We start from the raw sequence: 25,014 nt of genomic DNA on the forward strand, positions 1-25,014 counted from the left end.
GATACTTAAACACACAAACATAGTAATGCACGTATTATCTTGCCACAGTGAAGATCTAAAAATTTGCAATGGTCTCTTCCTCAGAATTCCCCAAAGAAAATTTTGAATTTAAAAATTTAAAATCCCTAAAAAAAAAAAAGTTTAAATTCTGTAATTCAGGCAAACTACATAAAACATTATGTTTGCTTAAGAGTATTTTTACAAATAAGATCACGTCAAGTCTGCTTACTGAACATAAAGAAATACTAAATCCACCTGCTCCAGAAGTCCAGTCTATAGCTGCATTTTTCCTCACTTATTATACAATAGCTCTAAAAAGAATATTTCCTAATAGAGAATACAGAATTGTTACATCAATAAATTTAATAAAGAAAAATGGAAGCCTATTTTAGAAAATTTGTATTTTTTTACTTTTGAAATAAATTCTTTCTTCCTATAAAAAAGAACGAATTTATGGCAACTAAGAACTGCCGAGTATTACATTAGCACGTTCAGTCATGTTACGAGATCGCAGTGCTGTAAATAGCGTGTGTGCATGGAGATACCTGTAGCTTTCAGCAAAACATACAGAAATTATCTAGCAGTAGCTGCAGTTTGAGAATTTATAAGCTGCAGGTAAACCTGTTTTGTAAAGCTTCTATAAAGACATAAAGCACCATGCAAAAAAAGAGAATACTTTTGGTATATGACAACGATATGATCTATAGCAACTTCCCAAAAAGCGAAGAATGAAGCAAAACCAGCAATGAGCTTACACCACTTAAACTACAGCATTATCTCATGAAAGATTTAAACCCCGCGCTACTCCTAGCCCCTTGTCTCAATACAGCCATGGATATTTTTCCAGCTTCACTGGCTTTTCCCCCTCCCTAACTGCTAGTTTTAAGTAAAGCCAATGCAGATCAAGAATCAACCTCAAAAGCAGCACAGAGACAATGCAGTAGTTACTTGCAGAAAGACATGAAATTCTGTATTGGAAGCAAACACTGGAAATCCTAAAATATAGATAACCCTTCCAGCAGAGAAAACAAAACAACTGCCCGTCTGCTGCTGCTGGTGCCCCGCCAATCAATACCACCGCACAACCATCGCATCTCCTCCTTCATTCCTACGTCCTCTGCGGACGAGTATTTGGACACACTAACGCCCGCATTCGGCCAAGCACGCTCAGCTGATCACCTCGCATCCTGGAAGAAGGGGCAGGTGAAGCAGAAGGGCGGCGGGGGAAGAGCCCGCAGCCGCATCGCTCGGGTGCAATGGAGATTTCAAGGCTGAGCAGCCGCTTCCTGCGGCGGCAGCAGCAGCAGCGGGAGCATCGCACCCCGCTCAGCGCGGTGGGCGCGGGCCGGGACCGTCCCTCCGCAGAGAGCTGACAGGAGCGCCCCTCCGACCCGCAGCCGCCCCCGCAGCTCAGCCCCACCGCCCCATCCCAGCCAGCAGCCGGAGCCTACCTCGCTGTGCCCGCCGCCACCTCCGAGCCGAGACCCTCCCTCCCCGCCCCAGGCCCTCACCGCGGGCACCCTGCGAGCAGCGGGCAGACACCGCGCCCCCCCCGGCTTGTTTTCAAGGCAGGGACAACCCCATGTCCCCTCCCCTCCCCTCCCCCGCGCCGCCCCGGGCTAAACAAGCTGGTTCCAGCCCCTGCGCCCCGGGTTCGCCTCCCCACTCCTCGCTGCGCCCCTCTCCCCCGCACAGCCTCCCCGCCACCAGCGGCTGCGGCCCCCCTCCCCGCGCGCCGAGGGCCGTTAACGGCTGCGCCCCTGTGCCGCGCGCGCCCCCCGCATTCCTCCGCCCCCCCCCCCCCCCCCCGCCTCCCGCCGGACCGTTACCGGCAGCGCCCCTCTTGCGCCTCCCGCCGCCGCCCCCGCAGCGCTCACCCGAGGGCAGACGATAAAGGGCGGCAGGAGGGAGCGGGAAAGAAGGGGCCGCCACAGACAGTGCCCCTGCCGAGGCTGTCTCCGCCGCCGCTGGCCCCAGCTCCGCCTCCCGCCGCTCCGCTCCCTCCTCCCCCACAGCCACCGAGCGGCCCCAGCCCCCCACCTGACAGGGTGCGGCTTCCCGAGGCCGCAGGCCAATAACCGCGCCGCCCATTGGAGGGCGCACGCTCGGCGACCAAGCGGCTCCCCTATTGGCGGACAGGAGGCGCGTGAGGGGGACGGCGCGGAGCGGTGCCGGCGCCTCTGGCCGCGGTTTCCTTCAGCCGGGGTCGCGCTTCGTGGGTCCTGAGGTACCGGGGGTGTCGGCTGGTCCCCCAGCGACTGGACCGGGGGTGTGAAGAGCCCCCCCGACACAGGGAAGGGGTTTCTTGTGGAGCTGGGTGCCTTCGGGAAGGAGCACCGCGTCGTCCGGGAAGCTTATCTCACAGCAGGCTGAGATAGGGGCAGAAATCAAGTAACTGCCAAGGAAGCGTTGCGATAGAGCGTTCCTTAACGCACTGCAATTACGGTATTTAATCGCTGGAAGCTCACTGCAAGTCAAGGTCGATCCAGAAGTGCAGATACCCAGCAAGAGTAGTCAAGCTTGAGAACTGCGTTGGCGAGGGTTAGAGATACCTGTCAAAACTGAAGGTATTTAAGTCAGTCGACTATCCTCCAGCTGTTAAATGCCAGTCTAATGAGAAGTTGTATACTAGATTCAGAAAGTGTGCATATATATTGTATAGCTTGTACATAGGAGACCTGATCAGATCTTCATAAATCATCCCTTTAAGTCTTAATCTTTTGACAGTATAAACCCCCAGTTTGTTACATCACTGCAAATAAAGCACCAACTGTAAAGTTAACTTGTTCCATAGGCTATCGTTATTTTCTGTACGTTTTTAGTATAATTTCTGTATCATTTTAAGACTGCTGCTTTACACTTTTTGGAAACTGTTGTATAGAATAGTACCTGCCACAGGTGGAATGAAGAGTTGGGGGTCTGGGAAGATGCTTTCAGAAACACTAAACTCTTCACCTGCATTACCTGTGAAATCTGAAGAAAGATAGACTCCTGTTAGCAGGACCAGATGGCTGCCTTAAGGAGCCATAAACATCTCCCCCTTGGAAAAGCCTGGTCCAACGACCTCCACCAAGGAAACACACTCTATGTAGCTAGCTCATGCTTTCTGGTAATTAATATTCTTTTGTTCAGTGTTCAGAATGGAAAAAAGAGGCCATACAGCTATAACTAAACTTACATGTGAATTCAGCTACCAAAAATGGTGGTCGAGTTGTCAAGTGATGACACAGAATGATTATGGCACATCTGACAAGAAGACACTGCTGGGCACAGGTCTGCCTAATCAGAAATATCCCAGAAGAGGAGATGTGTTAGTGTAATCACTAATAATAAGCAAATCATGCGTGAACTTTTTTTTGTAAGAACTGTTTCTGTAAGCCTAAAACATTGAAGTCACTTACCTGTCTGGTGTTGGACCCTGTTAAACCCGGTGGATGTGTTTACATACAAGATAGCATACTTTTGTCCTTGTTCAAAGTCTATTCAATGAGATCTGCAGGTGCTCCACACCCGCAGGGTCCAGCCACCTGCCTCATGCATTGTCTTCCCCTTGGTGTATAGATGGCTCTCTCTCAAAACTCTCCTGCATCTTGGCACCTCACCTCTTTCCTCATCATGGCATTCAACACATAAAGCTCTCTTTCTTCTTGTCTTGTAAAGGACATGGAAGAATGGATCCATGTTCAAACTAACTCCGCAAAAAAATACTGCTTTGTTTTAAAATGAATGGGTTTCCTCTCCAGCTCAGTGGATGGCTGCAAGACCAGCAGTGCCAAGAAAGAGGGGGATGTTGAAGACGGCAGCAGCGCCCAGGGACTGGGGGAGGGCAGGGTCATTTCCTTCGCTAGTAGCACTGGCTTAAAGGGTTTGTGTAAATACCGGGTGCGGTGTCACAAGCAGTTTAAGGTGATCAAAGGATGCATTTGATCATCGCACCTGTTTGTCTAACAGTGAAATGCTGCGGGGGAGTGCTGTTCCTTTACCCCTCTCTTCTGCTGTTCTAGTCTGTGACCAGCCCAAGGTCACAGGTTCCTGCTGGCCCCTTCCAGTCTTCCCCCTGCCCCTTGCATCACATCCCATAATCATGAAGCCAGAGAAGATACTGTTTCACCTGGCTAATCTGATGGAAAAACTGGGGGGGCAGGGGAGGGGGTGAGGCCAGCTTTCTGCTGAATCTGCCGACTGAACCACACTGCTTTGCAGGCTGAGACTGCTAAAGCTGATGCATGACGGCGTTTATCTTGCCTGTTCAGTTTTTTGGCCTGACCAGGTTCCTGAACTGCCTCTACCCAGCTGCAGGAATGGCAGTGCCGGTGCAAAGGCAAAAGCAGGATTAAATGGGTGGAAACATAAGGGAGAGCACATACATACTGACATGTACTAAAATAGTACGCTGTGCTGCAGAAATAAGGCATTAAAGACAATCTGGAAATGCACTACTGCATTATTTAAGATACAAAGAATTTGTCTTTGTTAACTCTTACCAGCTGGCTTTACAGCATTACAGCTACAACAACAGGTACAATATGAACCACACTGTATTTTTCAGCCTGTAGTATTTGACTCCGTCAAGATCTTTGCACTGCTGGTGAGGGGTCTGAGAAAACAACCAAGACAAGCTTGTTGCCAGTAAGCTTGCAGTTGCCATATACACATCTGCACGCGTATTGGAAAATTATTACTGGCCCTTCAAAACCCAGAAAAATACTACCTTGTACTCACAGAGTGCACAATTTTCCCGTGAGAGGTGTCAGAGCATGGTACTGTTTCAGTGGTACAGATGTTCCACTTGCTGACTCATCCACAGCACAGCAAGATGTTTTCCTTAGCAGGCTCAAGCAGCAGCACTTGACTCAATGCACATCACACAGTCTCAAATAAAAGAGTTAATGTGAATGTATTCATTTATAAATTATTTTAGTTTATCTTTATTTAGTTTAGTTTAGGTGTCAGAAAAATAATACTATACCATTATTTTTACACAACTGACCTCTTTACCTGGCATTAGCACTCCTTGGTGGTCAGACTGTTTACAGCTATCTGTGAGAAGCGCAGTAGTAGGTCGATGTCACAAATCTGGCATCAGGACATGTATCTTTGCTTTTATATGGGGTGCACTCATTCCACATCAGCAGTTCCAGGTCTGTTTTCTTACCTACAAACTGGGAATAATAGTATCAAAAATAGATCTTTCCCTCTCGGCCTGCAAGAACTCTTCTATCCTGACAGTCTGTTGACTGGGCAGGAATTGCTTCCCTACTACAATTATTCATTTTCACCTCACGCAAACCTTTTTACTCCACTCGTGGTTCCTCTACATGAAATAACGCCAGTATGTGAATTCTCTGCTGCTTTTTCCATGGGCCTTCAAAAAGGGAGTCTCAGTGTTTAAACTTCCTTGTCAGGTGCCAGGCTTGGAGTGGTAGGAGGGCATGCGCTGACAAGCATGAATTTGTACAAAATACCCCAAGAGCAGCCCTGGAAGTGCTGTGTCTCACTGGCATCTGGGACTCTGCTAGTGGTGGTATGAGTGAGCTTACACACATGTAGCATTACTACCAAAAGGAGATTTTTCTTTGAAATTACTGAATTTAAATGGCTTTTAAAAAATGATGTAATGGGTTGTCTTAGTTTCAGCTGTGTATAACAGCATTCATAGTATCTCATGGCGTATGTGTAGTATTACTAAATTGGTCAGTGCAGGTAAGGTTATGTCAAAAGGACTATTGGAAACTTTGGTTTTGTCCAGCTGCAGTCATATTCTTCACAGGAGCGACTTGCTTTTTTGAATTTCACTGATTTATGTAAGGAAGGAGAACTTCCCCACAGATTTGAAAATAGTATGTAGAAACAATCTTTAATGTATACATATCTGAGAAACAGTAAATGGAACAACTACATGGAGGGGGGCGGCAGGGGAATAATGTATTCTGGTCTACTTTCATTTCCCCCCCCAACCAAACAAGAACACATCCAAAGTGTATTTGAGCTGAAAAAAATAAAAATGATGAGAACTGAAGCAGCACGTGGGGAAAGGGCAGAGCAGCTGGAACAGGCTGACACTAAAAGTCAGATTTCATATGATCTACTAAACCGAGAGGCCACTTTGGCTTTAAGTTTGAAAAATATTGACTTTATGCTCAAGAGTGCACAGGGAAATTTTTATACACGATTGAGATGAAATGTAAACCTAGCTTCATGGTTCAAGCTGCTAAATAACAGTTTCAAGTAAACACAACCAAAGGTGCAATGATTGCTTTAGCCAAAAGGAACTAACATTACAACACTCTGTGGAGGTTTGGGTTTGTTTTTTTAAAAATCCTTTTCCAAGTAAATCTGATTCTTTTAGTTGCAACATTTATGACTTCCTAAGCATCACATGCCTTCTAGATGTACGTTCTCTGCACATTGACTAATTCCAGTATCACTAGAGCTGCTGAGATTGTCTTTAGCTGCTCTCTAATGACATCCTCATCCTCAGTAGTAAGATAAGGGGAAGTGCCACTAACAAAAGTTGGAACCTTTGAACTAACTTTAGAACTAAAAACAGACCCAAGAGGATAAAACAAAGAAAGGAGGAAAAAAAAAAAAAAAAAAGATACACCAGGGCAAGTTCAAACTAATGAGAAGGGTTAAGAAGCATAAGAAAAACGTTTTAAAGTATTTAATATTTTAATTGTTATTAAATACAGGAGAAAATTAATCAATCGGGAGAAGCTTTGCAATATTTGAATATCAAATTCTGAATTACTTTAAACCTCATTTAATATTAAAAAGACATTTTCAGCAGTACTCCCATGGTTAAAGTGTGGCTGGCATTTATTTGGAAAATTTAAACAAGCATGAATGTTAGCACAGTGTAAATTAAAGCACAGCATAACCACTGAAGCCTAAACCAGACACCTTGTGAGGCCACACCTCGTACATCTTTCCTTATTCATCCTGTAATAACACCCTTCAGTAAGTTCACATGGAATAGACCCCCTTCCCCCCCGCCCCTGTGCTGCTGTGGCAGACCTTTCACACCTCTGGCCTTCGGTACAGGTGCAAAACTCCATCCATGCAAAATCTTTTAAGGTCAGGATTCAAGTGGGCTTCAGCTTCCCAATACAAGAACCAACTCTGCCAGGATTTTACGCAGAGATAGTTAATATAAAGTGGTTGTTAAAAGGCAGAAAAGTGGCAACTCAAAGAAGGGTTAGATGTTTTTCCCTGGTTTTATACATCCAGAGATTTAATCCTGCAAACAGTTGTTAGCGCTGTCAGTTCTGTGCAACCCACTCCGGTAGAGATATGCATGAGTGAAATTACATTCAAAACAATTCTCTGATCTAAGATTACATGCATGTTAGGGCCATGTCATGACCCTGCGAGGTTGGATTACCCCCTTCCCTGGTAACTAGCTGCTGTAAGGAAGGAGGTACAGGCGAGGGATAGAAATGACCATCCTGTAAGCAAGATACAGGAATGGAGGTCCTGAAGGAACAGGTTTTTGGGAACGGCTATGCTACAAGACTGACCATGCACACTAAGCCCACTGAACTTAAATCACTGCAGTGTATCAAGTTTTAAAGTGAGCTCAAACACTATTTGCTCTAAAAGTTTTAGTAGTGTTTGTTATTTGATATTTTGGTACTTCGAGTATTTATAGTAAAAGAACTATGAACTCTCCTATTTCAGCGGTTTTAATCATGGTCATCTCAAGCACTCCCATGGCTAGAAAAAAAACCCTCCTTCACTTCGAAGAGTTGACTATTCAGTAGGATAGAAACAGTTGTGACATCATGTGATTGCTACTAGGTGAAGTATTTAATGTTCAGAACAAATCTTTAATGCTTCATGACGTAAATAATTTAGGTGGTGCTCAGAAGTCCATCACATACCTCAAAGTATATTTTAAGAATAATTTAAACAGAGATAAAATTCAGTTGGGTTGTTATCTAGGTTAAAAGACATTCACATGAGTAATTTTGCTAAACACTGCTACTTATGTGAGAAAGATAAGCCAAAAGGCATCTCAAGTTTCAAAGACCTAGCCCATCACGTTTCCACCTGAAATTAAGCTTTAATCTCTCGTTTCCATCCGAAGTCACTAGATACTGATTTCTACCCAAATGACTTCTATGCCCAGGCCAAGCAACTATTCCTGTGCCTGGGACAGGCTGACCAGCAGGTGTCCCCAAAATCAAAATAATCACAGTTAAAGCTTCAGAAATCTTCAGCGTCCCTTTGAGCTTTCCAAGGTATGAAGCCCCAGAGGCCATGAACAGTCTCACTGCTTATTTACATTCTTGTAAAAACTCAGGTTCTGAACTAGGGAATATTTGACTGCTGACATAAAGCACTTTCATTGTCATGAAAAAATTGTCAGGATAAAAAGTCCATTTTTTATGATATACTGCCTATTGATTAAAAGTTTAAACAAGGAACTATCATTTTTCAAAGCACTCTTGTTTTTCCCTAGAAGGGCGATTCCCCCAGCAAATATCACCTGTGACAGTTGGAAGTTGAAATACAAGAGGCAAAACATTTTCCAAACTATTATCAATTATATTGACTTGGACATTACCAAACCCACAAACTGCAGGGTTTTTTTTGGTATGCCAAATACTGCTTTTACACTTCTCCCCAAACTGTTTTAAAGCTAAGGACCTTGCAGTAGGTTGTAGATGCAAGAGGCTGATTGGCAGTGAAGGAAAGAGGACAGTCAGGTTAGTAAGAGGCATAGGAGACAGACTATGAGCCATGTGTTCTAGCTGTGCCTTTCCTCCCTAAAACCAGCAGAAATTTAACTTCACCTAATTCTGCATAAAACAGACTAGACTAGTATGTAGGAGCAAGATGACTTGGAAGAGAGACTGTAAATGACTGCAGATTGGTTTGGAACCCATCTACCTGTTTCTGGAGGGATTACCTAGCACATCTTTATCTCTACCTCCTACCTTGGGTTCTGGAGACGTCAGAGATGTACACCTGGGAGCCTGTAAGCCTACTGCATTTGTACTAGCCTACAGATGTAAACCCAAGTTACACTGACATTTCTGAGCAGAAGGACTATTAGGTGCTGGGAAACGGGAAGGTCTACCTTTGGAGACTCGGCTTTCTTGCTCAAACATTCTGGTTCCTCCAGGATACTCTTTTTATTACTTTTGTACCTGCATTTTGTGTCCATAGATAAAATGAATGCTTCGGTCCTTCAACCCTGCAATCAGGAAACTTTGAGGTAAATGGAAAATAAGTAATTTCCATTCCCAGCCACACTGTCTGATGACCAGAATGCCAAATTCCTGATACTGTTGCTTACATGAAGATTCACGTAACATGTGGTTCATCGCACAGCATCAGTTCTGCTTGCCAGAACTGGCCCACGGAGCACTCACATTCCATGGCGCGGCTCCTCGCCAGCCTCAGCTTTTTAAGGGGGCTGACAACTTCATGGTTAGAAGACTCAAGAACTGTTTAACACAACTACAAACAAAAGCATTAAAACGCACAACCATGAAGTTAAAGATGACTGCACAAAATTCGGTGAACTGGCATGGAAAGTTTATCCACTTCATAAATATATACATTTATATAACAAAGGAAATTAACACAAAAATGTACATATTTGCAAATCTTGTATTACACAGGTAAAAACATTGTAATGTTTTAAATTTATTGGAATACGTAAGTATTTTTACAGTTTAAAAATGTTGAGTATATGGTTGGAAAAAAAAAATAAAGTAAATATCTAAATAGGGCCCCAAAGATAGCATGCTGTAAATATAACTGTCATGTCACAATGAAGTCAGATATTCCAAGACAGAAAAATTCACTCTGTAAACAGTACCTGTAAATACTGCAAGAACCTACAATTTGCTCTGACATACAAATTATCTATCTGCCAAAAACATCGTCTGTTTCAGGACTAACAGGATTTTTATTTTTTTTTTTTAATTATTAAAAGTTTTGTAAACATTATTAGAGTACAAGACCATTATAACAGTACTTTAACGGTACTTCTAAATCAACAAAGTTACCTAACAGGTCATTAAAATAAATGTCTCCTGTTTATTAAAATTTAAGAATAGGATAATTTTGGCAGATATATGTAGCCCTTGGTTTTTGGATACCTGTCCCCAAAAATCAGGAAACAAATATTACAAGCACCCAATGCCTATCACTGATAGTCTGATAGTGCTGATAGTATGTTAAAATAAGATTTTATTTTGCACACAACTACAAACTGAGTAGCAATTTTAATAATGGAAAAATTCTTGGTGATCTACAAGAAGCAGACTAGGTCAGTGTGTATTGCCCTAGGACAGAACAGAATGCAATGGGCTGACAACCTGATCCTAAGAGACTGACCAAAAAAGATTCATGGAGTCATAGTAGCATCACTCTCATGGTTTCAGGGCTTTTTTTGTGTTTTGTTTGAAAGAACCTCTGATTATAGCAATGTGAGAGAAAACCACTAGTCAGTTGGGGGTACTCAGGCTCCCTCCCTTCTTCCTTAATCTTAAGTAGTCCTTTCTCTCTTCTTATACCCATTAAAAATACTAGTGGCATCTACCCTTCCAGTTCAGAACTAAGTAATGGGGCTCCCATGAAAGCCAAATGGAAATTATTCCACGCCCATCTGAAGTGAACATCATGAAGTAGTATGTGGGATGCCACAATGCTATCAGTTGGATAGTATCCCAATATTGATTACTGCAGACATTGTAATCAGAAGTTACATTTATGTATGAGGTGGCTTAAAAAAATAAGCCACATTTCCTCATCATCTTTACCTATAGTAAACCAAATTATTTGCACAGAAGTCTTCATTATTTACATGTCAACTATACAAGCAATACAAAATCTCTCAGCTGAGCACCAGTGCTGACTTAAGGAGTAATACCTTCAAGTCAGAGTATTAGTATTCCCTGTCACAAGTGAATTCTGATATCCTTTCAGAAGTTTCCATTTTCTGTATCAGTTGTGTTCAGACCACTTCTTTGTTCATGTTCATCTTCCACATTCCAAGAAGATTAGTAATAGCAGCACTTTTATAAAAGGTGTAGGTATCGTGAACAGTTTTCACAGCATAATCAGTTCAGATCTTTTTAAAAGACCATAAAATCCACTGATCTGGATTGTAAGGCTTTACTCATTAAATGGAGTTCATATACAATTCGTGGAAAATAAATGGTTAAAACAGATTCAGTTTCTGTGTGCAAACAATGGGATGTCCAACAGTGGTAGGAGCCCACATTTAATTAAAGGGCAGCAGGGAACCCATTTGTCCCAGGAGTCAGTGAATTGTGCCCAGTCATGTCACCTTGGTTTAGAGTAACCGTAAGGACACTGAAGAATCAGGCTGTCATGACCAGGTAAGACATGAGTGCTATAGTATTCGACCAAACTTCCCATGTTCAAAAACATGATGTCAGAATCCAGGTAAAATTTGCAATCCTGTTGTAGAACAAACACATATGTAGTCATTGATAGTAACTTTTCCAACTCATTGTTGAAAAAAAAAACCAAACCCCAAAACAACAAACCCAAACAACAAACCCCAAATCATCATCATAACTAAGAAGTTCTTTCAAACAAGCTACTGCTTTGCAATCTAGTCACACAAATAAGACCAAATTAAACTCAGGAATATGAATAATTCCTTTCTTTAGGATTTGACTGGAGCTGAAATTGAGCTGTGAACATTTACAGCTAGTTTGTCTTTTGCATGATACAGCAACTAGAAAGCCCAGATCCGAGTACTCAAACTCTCATCCTAGACCAGATATTTGTAAATCAGCGTATTTTTTACTTTTGGGAATGGGAACAAGTTTAGACTTCAACTTGCTTGTTCCAATGTATACCTATACACATGTACCCTTTATGCACATATGTATATATGAAATGCATACATAGCGTAGCTACTAACCTTTTCAAATATTCTGTAGTTTCTCACTTTTTCTGCAGATTTATCCCATACAACCAATACCTTGAAGAAGAAAAATGCAACATATTCAGTCTATGCTAGTAAGCTCTTCTAAGTCAATGTATTATTAAAGAATTAGTTACAATCCAGCCTAAAAAAATAGTAAGTCACTGACATTATGATAGTGATTGTCTCAGATTTTCTTGCTTTGAGTACATCTAAATTTTTTAAGTACTTTATCATATATAACATACAGTATCTCCACATCAAAAAGGTTTCTGTGAGGTAGAATCCACAATTGCAAGTTACCTTTCCAGGCTTAGTAGATGAGTTCCTAATACAGTACAATCCATTCTGCGGCTGTCCCTGTGGGCTACTAGCTTTAAACGTCCTAAAAATAATACAGCAATTACATATATCAGCATTTTATGACTCAGATAAGTAAAATGCCTAGATTCTTAAAATTCTTATTACAAATCTCTATTTTGGTTGTAATAATTCATAGTACATCATAGCTGAAATAATTTCACTGTTTAGCATCCGAACCAGCCTAAAGCAGCACAGAAGATCCGGCTTTCTGTCCCATCTAGCATCCTGGAAGAACGACCTTCTCCAGATGGAGCAAAATCACTTTGCAAGTACTATGCATTTTCAATTGGTAGATGAGCACTGAACTAACTTCTCTAAAAAGTGATTTCCATACTAAAGGAATTTTAAATACTTTTATTGTGTTTTTAAACACAAATTGTACCCATCAAAATGATCTTTGGACTACTGTTCAGTGCAGAATTTTGTAGGACTTCTAAGAACTGTTTTAAAGTCACATTCTACCTTTCAACTTCAAAGGATTCAGAGGTATTAAGAAATATGGAAGTAGGCAGCCCAACCTGTAAAAAGTATGGAGAAAATAAAACACTATGTAAGTCAGTGACAACTCAAAATGCTAGCAACTTTTATGCAAATAAGCTACAGCCATCAGTATCTGAAATTGTTAATGGTTATTTAATCTTTACATTCAATATTAAAATCTAGAGTTCATCAAGGCATTCCTTAAAGCTCAATATTTTTTTATTTTAAAACAGAAATCATAGTACTGCGTTTTTAGAAAGTTTTTTTTTTCCTGAAATAATGCATTTAAAACATTCCCAAAAGTATACATAAGTGAGGAAAAAAACCCACCCTCTTCGAGAATGGATAATCTACTTGATCTTACTTTTTCATAGTCATCATCAGAATCCTCATCATGTTGGTTTGGCTTGGAGGGTAGTGCTGGTTTTTCAAATGAGAAACTTCTAAAACTCTGTCCGTCTGGTGGTGATCTCCTGGCAGAAATAGAACAAAAACTAAGAACATATCCTCAGGAAAACAGAACAAATATACACTAAACACTGAAGGGATAATAAAATGATAACTGAAGAACAAGTTCCAGTTTAGCCCCCAAATCATGGAATGGTTTGGGTTGGAAGGCACCTTCAATATCACCTAGTTTCACCCGCTCTGCCACGGGCAGGGACACCTTCCACTAGACCAGGTTGCTCCAAGCCCCATCCAGCCTGGCCTTGAACACTGCCAGGGATAGGCCATCCGCAGCTGCTCTGGGCAACCTGTGCCAGTGCCTCACCAGCCTCATGGTAAAGAATTTCTTCCTTATATCTAATCTAAATCCACCCTCTTTCAGTTTAAAGCCATTCCCCTTTGTCCTATCACTACATGCCCTTGCAAACAGTCTCTCTCCAGCTTTCTTGTAGGCCACCTTTAGGTACTGGAAGACCACAATAAGGTCTCCCCAGCACCTCCTCCAGGCTGAACCACCCCAACTCTCTCAGCCTGTCTTCATAGGAGAGGTGCTCCAGCCCTCTGATCATCTTGGTGACCCTTCTCTGGACTCACTCCAACAGGTCCATGTTCTTCTTATTTTGGGGGCCCCAGAGCCGAATACAGTACGCACAGATTAATTTAGGTAATCAGATTAATTTAGGTTGGCAGGGACCTCTAGAGATCATTTAGGCCAAGGTCCTGCACAAAACAAGACCAATGAGATCAGGTAGCTCAGGACAACATGTCCAGTCAAGTTCAAGTATCTCCAAGGATGGAGATTTATTCCACAGGCACGCCACAGCAACTTGTTCTGGTGAAGTTTTTCCTAATGTCTAGCTGTAATTTCCCAGCTTCCAACTTCTGCTTGTTGCCTCTAATCCTACCACTGCAGACCTCTGAGGTCTTGCTTCTTCTCCAGACCCACCCATTAAGCAGTTGTAGACAGCAGCAATTTCCCATTAGCCTTCCTAAAGGTTGAATGAATCCAGTTCTCTCGGCCTCTTCTGGCATATCATGTGCTGCAGCCCAAACATCTCAGTGGCCTTCCACTGGACTCAGTCCTGTATATCAGTGTCTTCCTTGTACTGTTTTTAAAGGGTTTACTACTTGTTCTTCAGAGCTGATAAATCATCCAATGGACCGCAATATTTTTATCTGATTCATCGCCATAACTAGTTACACATGCCTTACTAAAGCTGATCTTAATATAAAATGAAACACATACCCCATCTCCACAGAAGCCTAAAATCTTTTTCACAGTCCACTGAGGTTCGGACATAAAAGTTTCTTGTTCACTCTCAGCAAAGGCTACGAAGTCTTTAAGACACACCTGAAAACTAATGAACTACAGGTTTTGGTGTAATTTTTTAAAGTTTGGTTTATCTACTATTTCTTTCTATACTATTTTAAAACCTAAGTTCATGCAAAATTTTCAAATTGACAAATACAGAGGCTGAAAAGCACAACACTGTCAGGGAGAGAGGGATGGTGCAGGGAAGAGAAACAGATGTTGATGTGAATCTGAGAAATATGTCCGTCAACTAATTAATTAATACACAATGGAAAAATTTAATAGCACATTGTATTTTCATACTTACTGTAACTGGGGACATGAAAACTTCTCTGGTCTAGGCTTGATTACAGGGGGCTGGTGGCTTGGCACAGGTGGCTTTGGGAGCACTGGTGGCACAAACAGTCCAGGTTTACCGTGTTCTCCTGGCACTCTGGGCTCTACTGTTTTTTCAGTAAACTGTGACAGCTTGGGTTTACTGCTTGGTAGTGGAAGAGGAGTTCGTGGTGAAAGGTTTAAGGTTTTTAGCTTCTCACATCCTTCTGGAGTAGCAAGAACTTGAGCTAGAGGCAGAGGCTCTGGAGGCAATGAGCATGACTCTTTGACACACAGAGGCTTTTTGAAAAGAGGTAGAGGGGGTACAGGGGGCAGCTGTTCACTTAGTCTCCGGCTTGAAGACTGAATCTTTAAATTAGGTTCAGCTCGGCACTGTAACTGGGGTTCTCTCACATTTAAGAGATCCTCTAGTTTGATATCAGGTAAGCTTCTTTTAGGAGGCGGTGGTGGTACTGGCACAGTAGATTTGCCACCAAAGGAATTTGCCCTTGATTCTGAGTAGGCAGCTTTTCTGACATGAGGAACTGGTGGAGGTGGGTAGGCTGGGGGCAGGACCATATCTGCAGAAAGAAAACACCCAAAAAACACAGATTGGAAACACAGTATGTCAAGAAATGAGACTTTCCAAATTAACCTTCTATGTGATTTCAGATATTTCATTGGCATCTGGTCTGCTAGTACCCAAAATGTTAGATAGTTGTTTAACTTTCAGCAAAATTCTGGATGTTGTGTGTAGGAAAATCCTGCCACTTTTATTTAGGCACGGCTTATGATGACTTCGCAAAGAGTTTTCCCTTTGCTAAAAATAAAGAAAAAGAGACTACATTAAAAGCATTACCCCTCCTCCAGACTGATGACCAGATACAGGTCCTTCCAGGGAAGGAGCCCTGCAGGAAATAATGCTCTTAAAGGCATGTAACACTTCTGAAAATTATTACTGCTGTTACTAGGAACTTTTGACCCTAAATACCTCTCAGGATAAGGTATTTGTACATTGCTTCACATAGTTTACCTCCTGCAATGCTTTAGATATGACCAAGCCAAAATAATAATCTGGCATTTTACACTAGTATGAGTATTACTGGGGGCCTTTCGTGGGGCCTTCTGTGAAGGGAACGAAAGAAATCACATACCATCTCTCATTATGTCAGAAGTATCTGGCTGCAAGTAAGACTCATCTTCTTCCTCCTGGTCGTAATCTGCACATAAAAAAAATAAACCAATGTGTCAGACATTGGTAAGTACTCCTGGAATCACAAAAGAGTACCGAGTACTTACTGCTTTTTAATAAACAAGTATTTTTTAGTTAGATTTTTTTTAAAAGAGGTAGAAAATTAAAAATTTTGGTCACACCTCTGCTATTTAGATAAGTTATTTCCCTAAATTTTATGTCAATCAAGAAAGTCATCACTTACAGCAATGGTAAATGAATTACACTGCACATTAGATTTTTTCCATCCTTCAAGTTAAAAATTACTTTCTGGTGACACTTTCTAGTAGCCTTCCTCAGAAAAATTCCAATCAGTTGCAGAGACACAACTACATGGATGCACTGGAAAAATCAGTTGGAAAAACCAAAAAAAACCACTGCCCAAAACCCAACCCTAACACAGCTACATTTATGATTTCACAATAAAGAAGGCTAAGCAAGCCTAATGATCTACAAACCAATTCATTCTTTTGCCTTGCTCTGGCAACAAAAAACCCCCAAAAAACAAAAAACAAACAAACAAAGTACCACAAGTATCTTAAATTGTTTCAGTGTTGCCTTTAAGTCATAATAATCAAGACATGAAAAACATGCTACTTCTAGGCAGTAATTTATCATCATTGACTATGATAGGAGCCTCAAGGACAATATGCAGTATTTCTCCAGAGAAATGCACAAAAAGAGGTAAGACTATCTGATAAAAATCGGTTAGCTCTTCTGTTTTCCTAATTTAAACTCCTGCTAAGCCTCAACATAATTTGTATTGCATACAACCCTTCTCTCCCATAAACACAGAAGTACTAAACTACAATCCTACAAGAAATGCTAATGAGTCTGTTTTCCTCTGCTTTGCAGGAACTGACCCAGATTTCCTAAAAAGACTCACTTGTGCCTTTTTATCCTCATCAGGAAAAGTAGTCAGGAATTTCCTTTCAGGAAATGAGAGTATTTGCTCCAATCAACCCTGCCGTTAGAAATCTCAAAGGGCAGATGGGAAAAGGCCTAGTAAAGGAACTATGTTGAGACTTGAGGGAAGCTTCTCAAGTTGGGTTTATTAACACAGTTCTTGACTAGGAAGGCATTGCTGAAATATCCTGTGAATGCCTCTCTTTCTGCTTTCTGTAACATCCTCACTTCTATTTAAAAAATAAACTCAGCCCAAACTATTGTGAAGCAACTACTGCAATGAACAGGTATCAAACTTTGAATAAAAAAAGCTATGCTAAGAATGAGATTTTCAGAGTCTGACTTTAAAAAGCTTGGAAGTAATTGAAGCATGTTATCCTATGCATTTCACATAGGCCCATCCCTATATCTAACGTAAGATCTTCCTGAACTGCAAGGATGATCAATTCTGTTTCATACTAAACAGACTACAACACAAATGCAACAATATCCCAGTATGGGTGACTGCTTGTTTTGCAGTACAGGTGAATTAATTTCAGTCTAGATAGGAGGTAATTGGCTCCACAATGTTTTACTGTGTTGTCTCCACATGTTTTCAGAACTTACTTATAAGTGAATAATATCCTATTATTATAATTACATTCAATTACCATCAGAAATACTAAATTATGATAATAAAGAAAATGTTCTCTACACTATGTCCTATGGACATACTCAAAAGTTTTATCTTTTTGCTAGATCTAAAAACTATCCAACATGCAGTCTTAATAAAAAAATTTAAGTAGTATTATTAGTGTGTCAGGCACCTCCTTGAAAGATCTAAATTTCTTTAGTTAACATTTATTTTTACTAATGGCTTATAGCACAGATTATCTGCTTCTGATTTAAAATTGTAACTACACACCTTGCAAAAAAAAAGAACTTACAGTTGTAAATTGCATCAGTTTGCTTAAGCTGTGGGAATAATTCCTGCAGAAGCCAGACAAGCTAAAGAAGCAAATAAATAAAACTTATTTATCAGTGTCTAAATTTGTCACCTTCATTATCTGCTGAATGATGAGAATACTTAATATCAATGGGACGTTCTACCGAGCCATAGAAACTGTCTGCATCAGAGCCAGAGTCACTGGAAAAGAAAAGACAGAGTACCTTCTGCATTACTGTGGTGTGGGTCTTGGAACAGTAAACATGTCTGTTAGAAGGACTGCAGCACTGTAAAGGAATACTGGAAAACCAGAAGCAATCTATTCCCATTTCCCAGCTAACAGCCAGATATGTTGCTGCTGTCTTTTAAAAGCTTTTATTTATTTCACACAAAGCTGACATTTTAAGGTTTTTTTAGTAAAAAACTTATTTTTTGTCTTGGTATTCTTTAAACTATGTATCAGGAAGGCCTTTCATTCTCGGGCCTTACTGCACCTGTTTTTATTTAACAGTAATTCAACTGTAGGTGCAAAAAGTCTATAACACCACTGTCAAGAGATAGTGCAAAAGGGATATAAAGCAAATAAAGATTAAGGGTTTATACCTGAATTCTGTTACTGTTTCTTTCTTCTCATGGTAGTGATCAATTTCCCTCCGCAAGGACAGCATCCAATTCTAAATAAGAATAAAAACACAACATTCAACACATCCATCTTTAAACAGTTAAACAAAGATGCACAGCATCTGCCCTCTGTAAGTACAGAGTACCTGTGCAAGGAACTTGCACTGAAATAGTATTTAACTGTAACACTATACTGGGAGGACTTATCAGTCAAATGTTTTGGCCATCTAAAATGCTATAAGAAGGTATTATAATACTAAGCTTTGAGTTTGCGTGTATCAAGCTGTTATTTCTAAAGCCAGGTACTTGTTCATGGTATGTTCATAGGTGAGAGATTTCACTGAACAGTTTTTCATCCTTCCATCATTCAAAGGTTTAACATACAAGTATTTTGTTCCTTAGCTAAAAACCCCCGAGGAATATGGGGAAAACCATGCCATCTAGTATGTCGCTTATAGCCGTTTCCTAAATTACAACTTGAACTAACACTAACTTAATAGTTAAAACTTCAGACATGATTTTCAGAGGAGTCCAAAGAACTAGGTATACAAATTTCAGTGACATCTGAATATCCAATTCATTTAGATTTTAGGGAAGTCCAAGATTCTCTTTCTGCTTCAAGGAAAAGTATATTGCAAAAGAAGAAGAAAGTGACCTTTCTCTCATCTTCAGAAGAAGCTGAAAAAAACCAGGTCCTATGCTTCTTGCTAATGTGAACTAACTTGAAGGGAAACACATTGCTCGATGTTGTCTCCTCAGCAGCTCGCATAACCCTGAAAAACAGAAGCACCAATGCAAAAAAACCTTTAGCTATGAAATCAAGGCTGCTGAGCAATTCGTGAAGCTCTGATAGGAAGCAGTTTTACTTACCTCATAAGTGCCTTATGAAAAATAACCCCCAAGCCCAAGAAAGCACCACAAAAATCCCCATATGTGTGTTTGTAGTACTTCTCCATTAAAGTTGTAGAAAGGACAATGCAGGAGTGCTAACAGGAGAAAGAGAACTACTTAAACCACCAGCCAGACTTATAAATGGATGTTTTGACCTGTTCAATAGTTTCAATGAGTTGCATTAATTCACAAGCTTCACAACATAGTAAGAAGAACTCGGGGAGCCTTGTGATCCTTATTTCAGAAAGGCACAGAGCAAAAAGCAAAACAGGTTTTCCATGAAAATAAAGGTGAAGTAATATCAACTTAACTTTTCTATTTTTCCCTTATAAACACTTTCTTGCACTTTTTTATTACATTAAAACAAGCATAACTCAGCCTCTTCCAAAACCTGTATTAGATGTTTTGCTTCTTTCTGTTTTTTCCCCAGAGGAGTCTCCAGTGAGGAAATTCCTTCCACACACAAAAATCTGGCTGCAAATAATTGCTGTAAAGCTTTGGAGCAAATGAGGAGACTAAAGTCCTAAGACTGTGTGCAATCTAAAATTAACATTTATAAGATGTATTCAAGCATAAGCCTTAGAGATCTCTGATAAAAGTTTTTACAATCATTATGGGCCTTTCTTTCTTGTTCCTAAATTTTTAAAATTTCCTCAAAATACAGCATTTCCATAAGTCTTTAATATGTAGGGAAGGTAGCTTGTAAATGTAGAGGGGGAAAAAAAAATAGATTCTTAGAAACATTTGACTTTTGGTTAGTTACCTAATCAAGGTAACATTGTTTTGAAGAAAATATATCTAATAAACACCTTGAAGCTGCCATTAAGAACAATGTCAACTGCAGAATTCTTTCAGAATTAGAAATTGCATCTTTTTTATAACCCCAATCCTACTTTCAAACAGGAGGTTGTAATTTTCTGCATCTGCCCAGTCCAAACAAAGCCACAAATAGAACTGTAAGTTACTTCCCTATGTAAGGCTAATAAGGATGTTAATGTAGGAAGTACCCATTCTGATAGCACTGGTTAACTTGAAAGCAATTATTTTTGTCTTCAACCTAAAAAGCAAATATTATGGTTTATAACATCTAGCAAAACGAGTCAGACATTTTGCACATGCATCTTCTCATTTATCACTTCCATAGTTGATTCAGTTTTGACACTAGCATTACTGAATCAGTAAGTCCATAAATATTCTTTTCTGATTCCTTTCTATTTTTGTGGCAATAACTGAAATCACTATAGAACAAAGATTGTTAAGTCTGAAAGAATCCTCATCTACCTGGATGTGCAAAGTCTGCATTAAGTCACTAACAAGAGTAAGCCCATGGCAATTTTAACAGCTGTACCAGTTAAATTACAAAAGATGAAGGCTATACACTTACAAAGCACAGGAAACATCATATATACAATTTGAAAGGAATACATCTCTTGGAATCTTGAGATCAGTGCCTAACCCAAACAACAGACGTAGCTGTGTTTAACTTCACTGGAAATGAAAACCGTAGTCCTCTGCATTAAGTAAAAGGAGCTTGGGTATTAAATAATTTCTTTGGTACTCACCTGTTGTAACCATTCAAAGAAAATGCACCCTGTGGGGATGCAGATGTGCTGCTCTTAAAATAGTAAATACAGCCCTCATGGATAATCACAAATCTCAATGGCCCTGAAAAGAAAAAACACGAGCAATATGTAAAGCCAAAGTCAGTACATTAACTAGAATCTCTTAACTTGGGTAGAATTATTGTTTAAGATTTCAGTAATCTTAATAATCATTATAAAAGAACACAAACCAGTCAAAGTGACAGCTTGTGATGATCAGTCACATGGTAAAGCTGTCCATTCACAGAGCTTCAGAACTAAGGGTAGTATTTACTTTCCTCATTTGAGAGGCATCTGATCTGATAACTTCAAAAGAAGCTTAAGAGAATGCAGATCTGACCTCCACCTGTGCTCCTTGATTACAGGAATAGGCTAATGTAAGATCGCAACCTAAAACAAAATGGGAGGAAGGTAGCCAGAGGCTACAAATACATATTTATGTCCATCCCAAAACCACCATGACAGTATCTCACACTCTTCTTTCACCTCAAGTACATAAAACTGCCAATAAAATAATGTTTTATTTTGGTTTTTTAAAGTGACTAACACTCCTTCCTGTATCAAAGACAGTAATTGTTGTCCTTAACTATTTAAGTATAGTTTAGTTATAAACAGGGATAGCAAACAAGTAGCATATAAATAAACCCAAAGTCTTAAGTTTTATCCATGTAAAAAGATTCTGATTCCAGAAGCACTTACTGGTTTTAAGTACAGCCTAATGTTGGCAGTGAGAAAATTTCCATTTCACAACAGCAGCATGAGATGGGGATATTTTTCCAGTACAGAATAAAAACTGGAAAAAAAAGCTGAGTACGAATTTATTTTAGAAAAGAATATCTGAAACTGATGCACATCCCGGGAATCTGTTTGTCTTTAAAAGCTTACTTGTGAACGACTTGACAGATCTAACCAAGTAAAAGAAAATCAGCCACAGCATTTATCATCTAAGACTTACAGTTCCTAAGCAATTAAAGGAAATTCTTTCAATATGGGTTCATATATATCATTCATACATACATTCCAGTTTGACATATATCTATATATTACTATTGTAATCCACTATAGACAAAGTAACTGGAAGAACAGCTTCATCAAAGTGTCTGCTAACATGAAATGTGTTAAATGTCCCAAAAGGCGAGCATTTAAAAATTTACTTAATACCTTATTCAACTTACACTTCAAGATCTGCAGCTGGGTGCCTCCTTTTTTATGAAGATACCCTGATTTGGTCACTCCTCCAGGCATCGTCAAAAGGTTTTGTGCTCCAATTGCCTTCATTGGGACTGGCCAGACCTGCTGCTGTGAGGCCATCATTCTGCAATTTAGGATGATTAAAAACAGTTTAAAATTTAGATTTTACTTTAAGAAATGAGTACCAAGAAACAAAGCTTGTTCCCTTAAACAAGTTTTCCAAACAACTAACATGCTTCAGCAGTCAAATATGTAGCACAGACGGGTGTTCATAGATTCCAGGAAGTTTGTAGTGTTTAAAAAACCCTGGTGCAAAAAGTCCCAATTTATTTTTATACAGCTCTCAAAAGTGATTGACAGTTGTTGAAACAATGGAATAGTGCTTAGCAAATGTTATTTAAGTATTTATGTTTTACAAGTGCTCCAGATAACATTGTGAGACTTCATCAGGCAGGTGACTAGAAAAAAAGTATCAGTTTCTTCCCCAAAGTTCTACACCACACATGTATACAATGTAATTTTCTGCACAAGGAGGGAATCAGCAGTCATATTTTAGTAACTGCAGTATCCAATACTATTTTACTCCTTGTATTTCCATGGTTTATTCTGAATGAAAGTGTTAGCATATAATTTCATACTGGATGTCAACATGACCGCATCCTGTGCAAGTGAAGTTCATCTCAGATTGCTACAGGCATCCATTTGATTTATATATCTATTATTAATGCCATGCTCCACCAAGTACCTTTGCAGTTACCACTCTTTCTGCAGTCATCTTAAACAGGTTACCAAAAAAATTAGTTTCTTTAGTAGTATATTTCCACCTGATGTATCGCTATGAGCCCTTTCTTTCTTCAACTGGCAACAAAACTAGGCTAAAAAAATCCTACTCTGTAACATAGAAAAGAAATCACGCATGAACTGAATGGGAAGTTTGACCTAGACATAAAAGGTCTGTTGTCCTCAGGTGTAGGGCTAGAGACCTTTTCTAGTAAAAGGCAAGCTAATGAAGTTCAGTTAATTAGTTTCTGATAAATGAATGATGATTTAGAATTGAAAAGCTTTTAATGGATGACTGAAATGTAATGGATCCTGTTTACTTCTTTCCCCAAAAGGGATAGTAACGGAAGTCAATAGTGTAGCTCAGTACAGGAATCCAAGAGCCTAAAGCACAACACAACTACCCGAGCACTAGTCTCTCCAGCCTAAGACAGCAACTTGAAGTACCCATACTGAAAAGAATAAGCAAGTAATACAGTTTTGTTGAGGGATTAATTGCAACAGCAGAGTACAGATCTGTCGTATATGTGTTAGAAAAAACAGAAATGCAGGTCAATTGATCTTTCAATGGATCACCTTAGGTTATAGATCTACCTGCTTACCCTTTGCTAATGATGCAGATGTGGGGAGGAGTTGAAATTGCTAGCTATTTCTACCAGGAGAATGTAAACTCAATTGAATTCTCTATGCATAACTTACCAAACTAGAACTTGCTCACAAAAATCAAGTTTTAGTCCCCAGTGTTGTAAAACAGGCACAAGCAGAGAAGATAGGGTCCAAGACTCTAGAAAGGTTCTCATAGCAGACACTGCAAAGCACCATGGTTTCCAATTTTCCTCCAGGACCCTCCTGCTCACCAAAAGCTAAGTTACTTTTATTGTATTCGGCTATATCCTTCCTTCTGCTATGTCCTCCCTGTTCTTATTATATGATTGAGATCTTTCCAAGCTGAGTTATTCCTTCTTCCTCCTCCCCCACAAGGAAATTTCTAGCAACAACATGTTAACAGGTCCAAGAAGGGGCTAGGCAGGTATTTCAAGCTTTTAAGAATTAAAAAAAAAAAAGCAAGAAAGTTACCCCCCTGCTGCACATACCCACCCCCACACCCCCCAAATCCTTCAAGTTTTTTCTCCATGTCTTACAGAAAAGTCAGTGAGGGAAATGGAAAGCATTAACTAGCTGGCTGTTGATGCCAAACCACACTGCAATACTGCTAGGAGTGATTTCCTTGAAATGAGGAACACAAAAGCAAATTCTGAGCTAAATTTTTCTTTTAAGAACAAGCACATCAACATTCTAATATTAGAAATTAATTTATGCTTAAGTTATTTCAGTCTTTTTCTAGTTATATTAAAAAAAAGATTAAGTAAAAATTGAATTTTTTTTATTCAGATAAATATACTCTGGTGTCAGTTTTCTTGAACTAACTCTAACATTAATGTCAATGCCATCCAGCACTTTGAAGTTCATCATGAGTCTTCAAATCCTGTGTGCTTTTACTACAAAAAAACAAAACAGCACCTAGCCTTTGAAGTGAAACTGTTTCAGTTTTATGTACTTAGATTGAAAACATATCAGAAGAGGCAGAGTTAAACATCTCAGAGAGGTTACCCAAAACAACCAGTAAGCTGAGATTTCTAGGAAGCCAATGACAAATGCTGGAGACAAGGGTATCCCACCCTAGGTAAATACAGAAAACAAATGTTTGACTAGGTCAAGTTGTTCTTCTGTACAGGAGCATACTAGTTAGACTACTCACTAAAGCATGCCTGGATGGGGCATTTTTTCCTCCACCTGAAGAGCCAGAATATCAGGCAGAAGGGTGGGGGAATAATCATGGAAGCAGAGGAGCAAGTGTGTGTGTGTGGGGGCGGGGGTGTGTGAGAGGGGAATAAATCCAGTTCTACAGTGTGATGACTAACTACAGGATTTAACTGAGGTGAAAGGACAGCAGAGTATCAGGGTCTGCTTCCTCTATTCACAATCATTTCTTAATTTTGACTACTGACTATAAAACAGCCCAGAGAACAGAGA

General features: G+C 39.9%; 2 protein-coding genes across 28 annotated transcripts in view; both read right to left on the reverse strand.

The window, feature by feature from the left end:
• ADD1 (adducin 1) overlaps window positions 1-2,060 on the reverse strand; it is a 66,293-nt gene extending 64,233 nt beyond the window's left edge. For 5 of the 18 annotated variants that reach the window (XM_037385986.1, XM_037385977.1, XM_037385996.1 and 2 more), the window contains exon 1: window positions 1,878-2,015. The gene's annotated coding sequence lies outside the window, so the exon portion shown is untranslated. Of the gene's footprint in view, window positions 1-1,877; window positions 2,019-2,040 lie in introns of those variants that run through there. The other 13 variants (XM_037386023.1, XM_037386014.1, XM_037386082.1 and 10 more) reach the window with 7 other exon arrangements.
• A 7,464-nt stretch (window positions 2,061-9,524) lies between these two features.
• SH3BP2 (SH3 domain binding protein 2) overlaps window positions 9,525-25,014 on the reverse strand; it is a 93,909-nt gene continuing 78,419 nt past the window's right edge. For all 10 annotated transcript variants that reach the window (XM_037386227.1, XM_037386251.1, XM_037386236.1 and 7 more), the window contains 12 exons: window positions 22,185-22,324; window positions 20,971-21,073; window positions 19,173-19,290; window positions 18,500-18,570; window positions 18,009-18,097; window positions 15,989-16,054; window positions 14,827-15,415; window positions 13,125-13,233; window positions 12,743-12,798; window positions 12,221-12,302; window positions 11,915-11,974; window positions 9,525-11,442 (listed from right to left, as the gene is read on the reverse strand). In XM_037386227.1, coding sequence (XP_037242124.1) covers window positions 11,305-11,442; window positions 11,915-11,974; window positions 12,221-12,302; window positions 12,743-12,798; window positions 13,125-13,233; window positions 14,827-15,415; window positions 15,989-16,054; window positions 18,009-18,097; window positions 18,500-18,570; window positions 19,173-19,290; window positions 20,971-21,073; window positions 22,185-22,324 — 1,621 coding nt within the window. In that variant the 3' untranslated portion in view covers window positions 9,525-11,304. The remainder of the gene's footprint in view (window positions 11,443-11,914; window positions 11,975-12,220; window positions 12,303-12,742; window positions 12,799-13,124; window positions 13,234-14,826; window positions 15,416-15,988; window positions 16,055-18,008; window positions 18,098-18,499; window positions 18,571-19,172; window positions 19,291-20,970; window positions 21,074-22,184; window positions 22,325-25,014) is intronic.

This window comes from Falco rusticolus, chromosome 1, assembly GCF_015220075.1.
Source record: "Falco rusticolus isolate bFalRus1 chromosome 1, bFalRus1.pri, whole genome shotgun sequence".
Taxonomy (NCBI): Eukaryota; Metazoa; Chordata; class Aves; order Falconiformes; family Falconidae; genus Falco; species Falco rusticolus.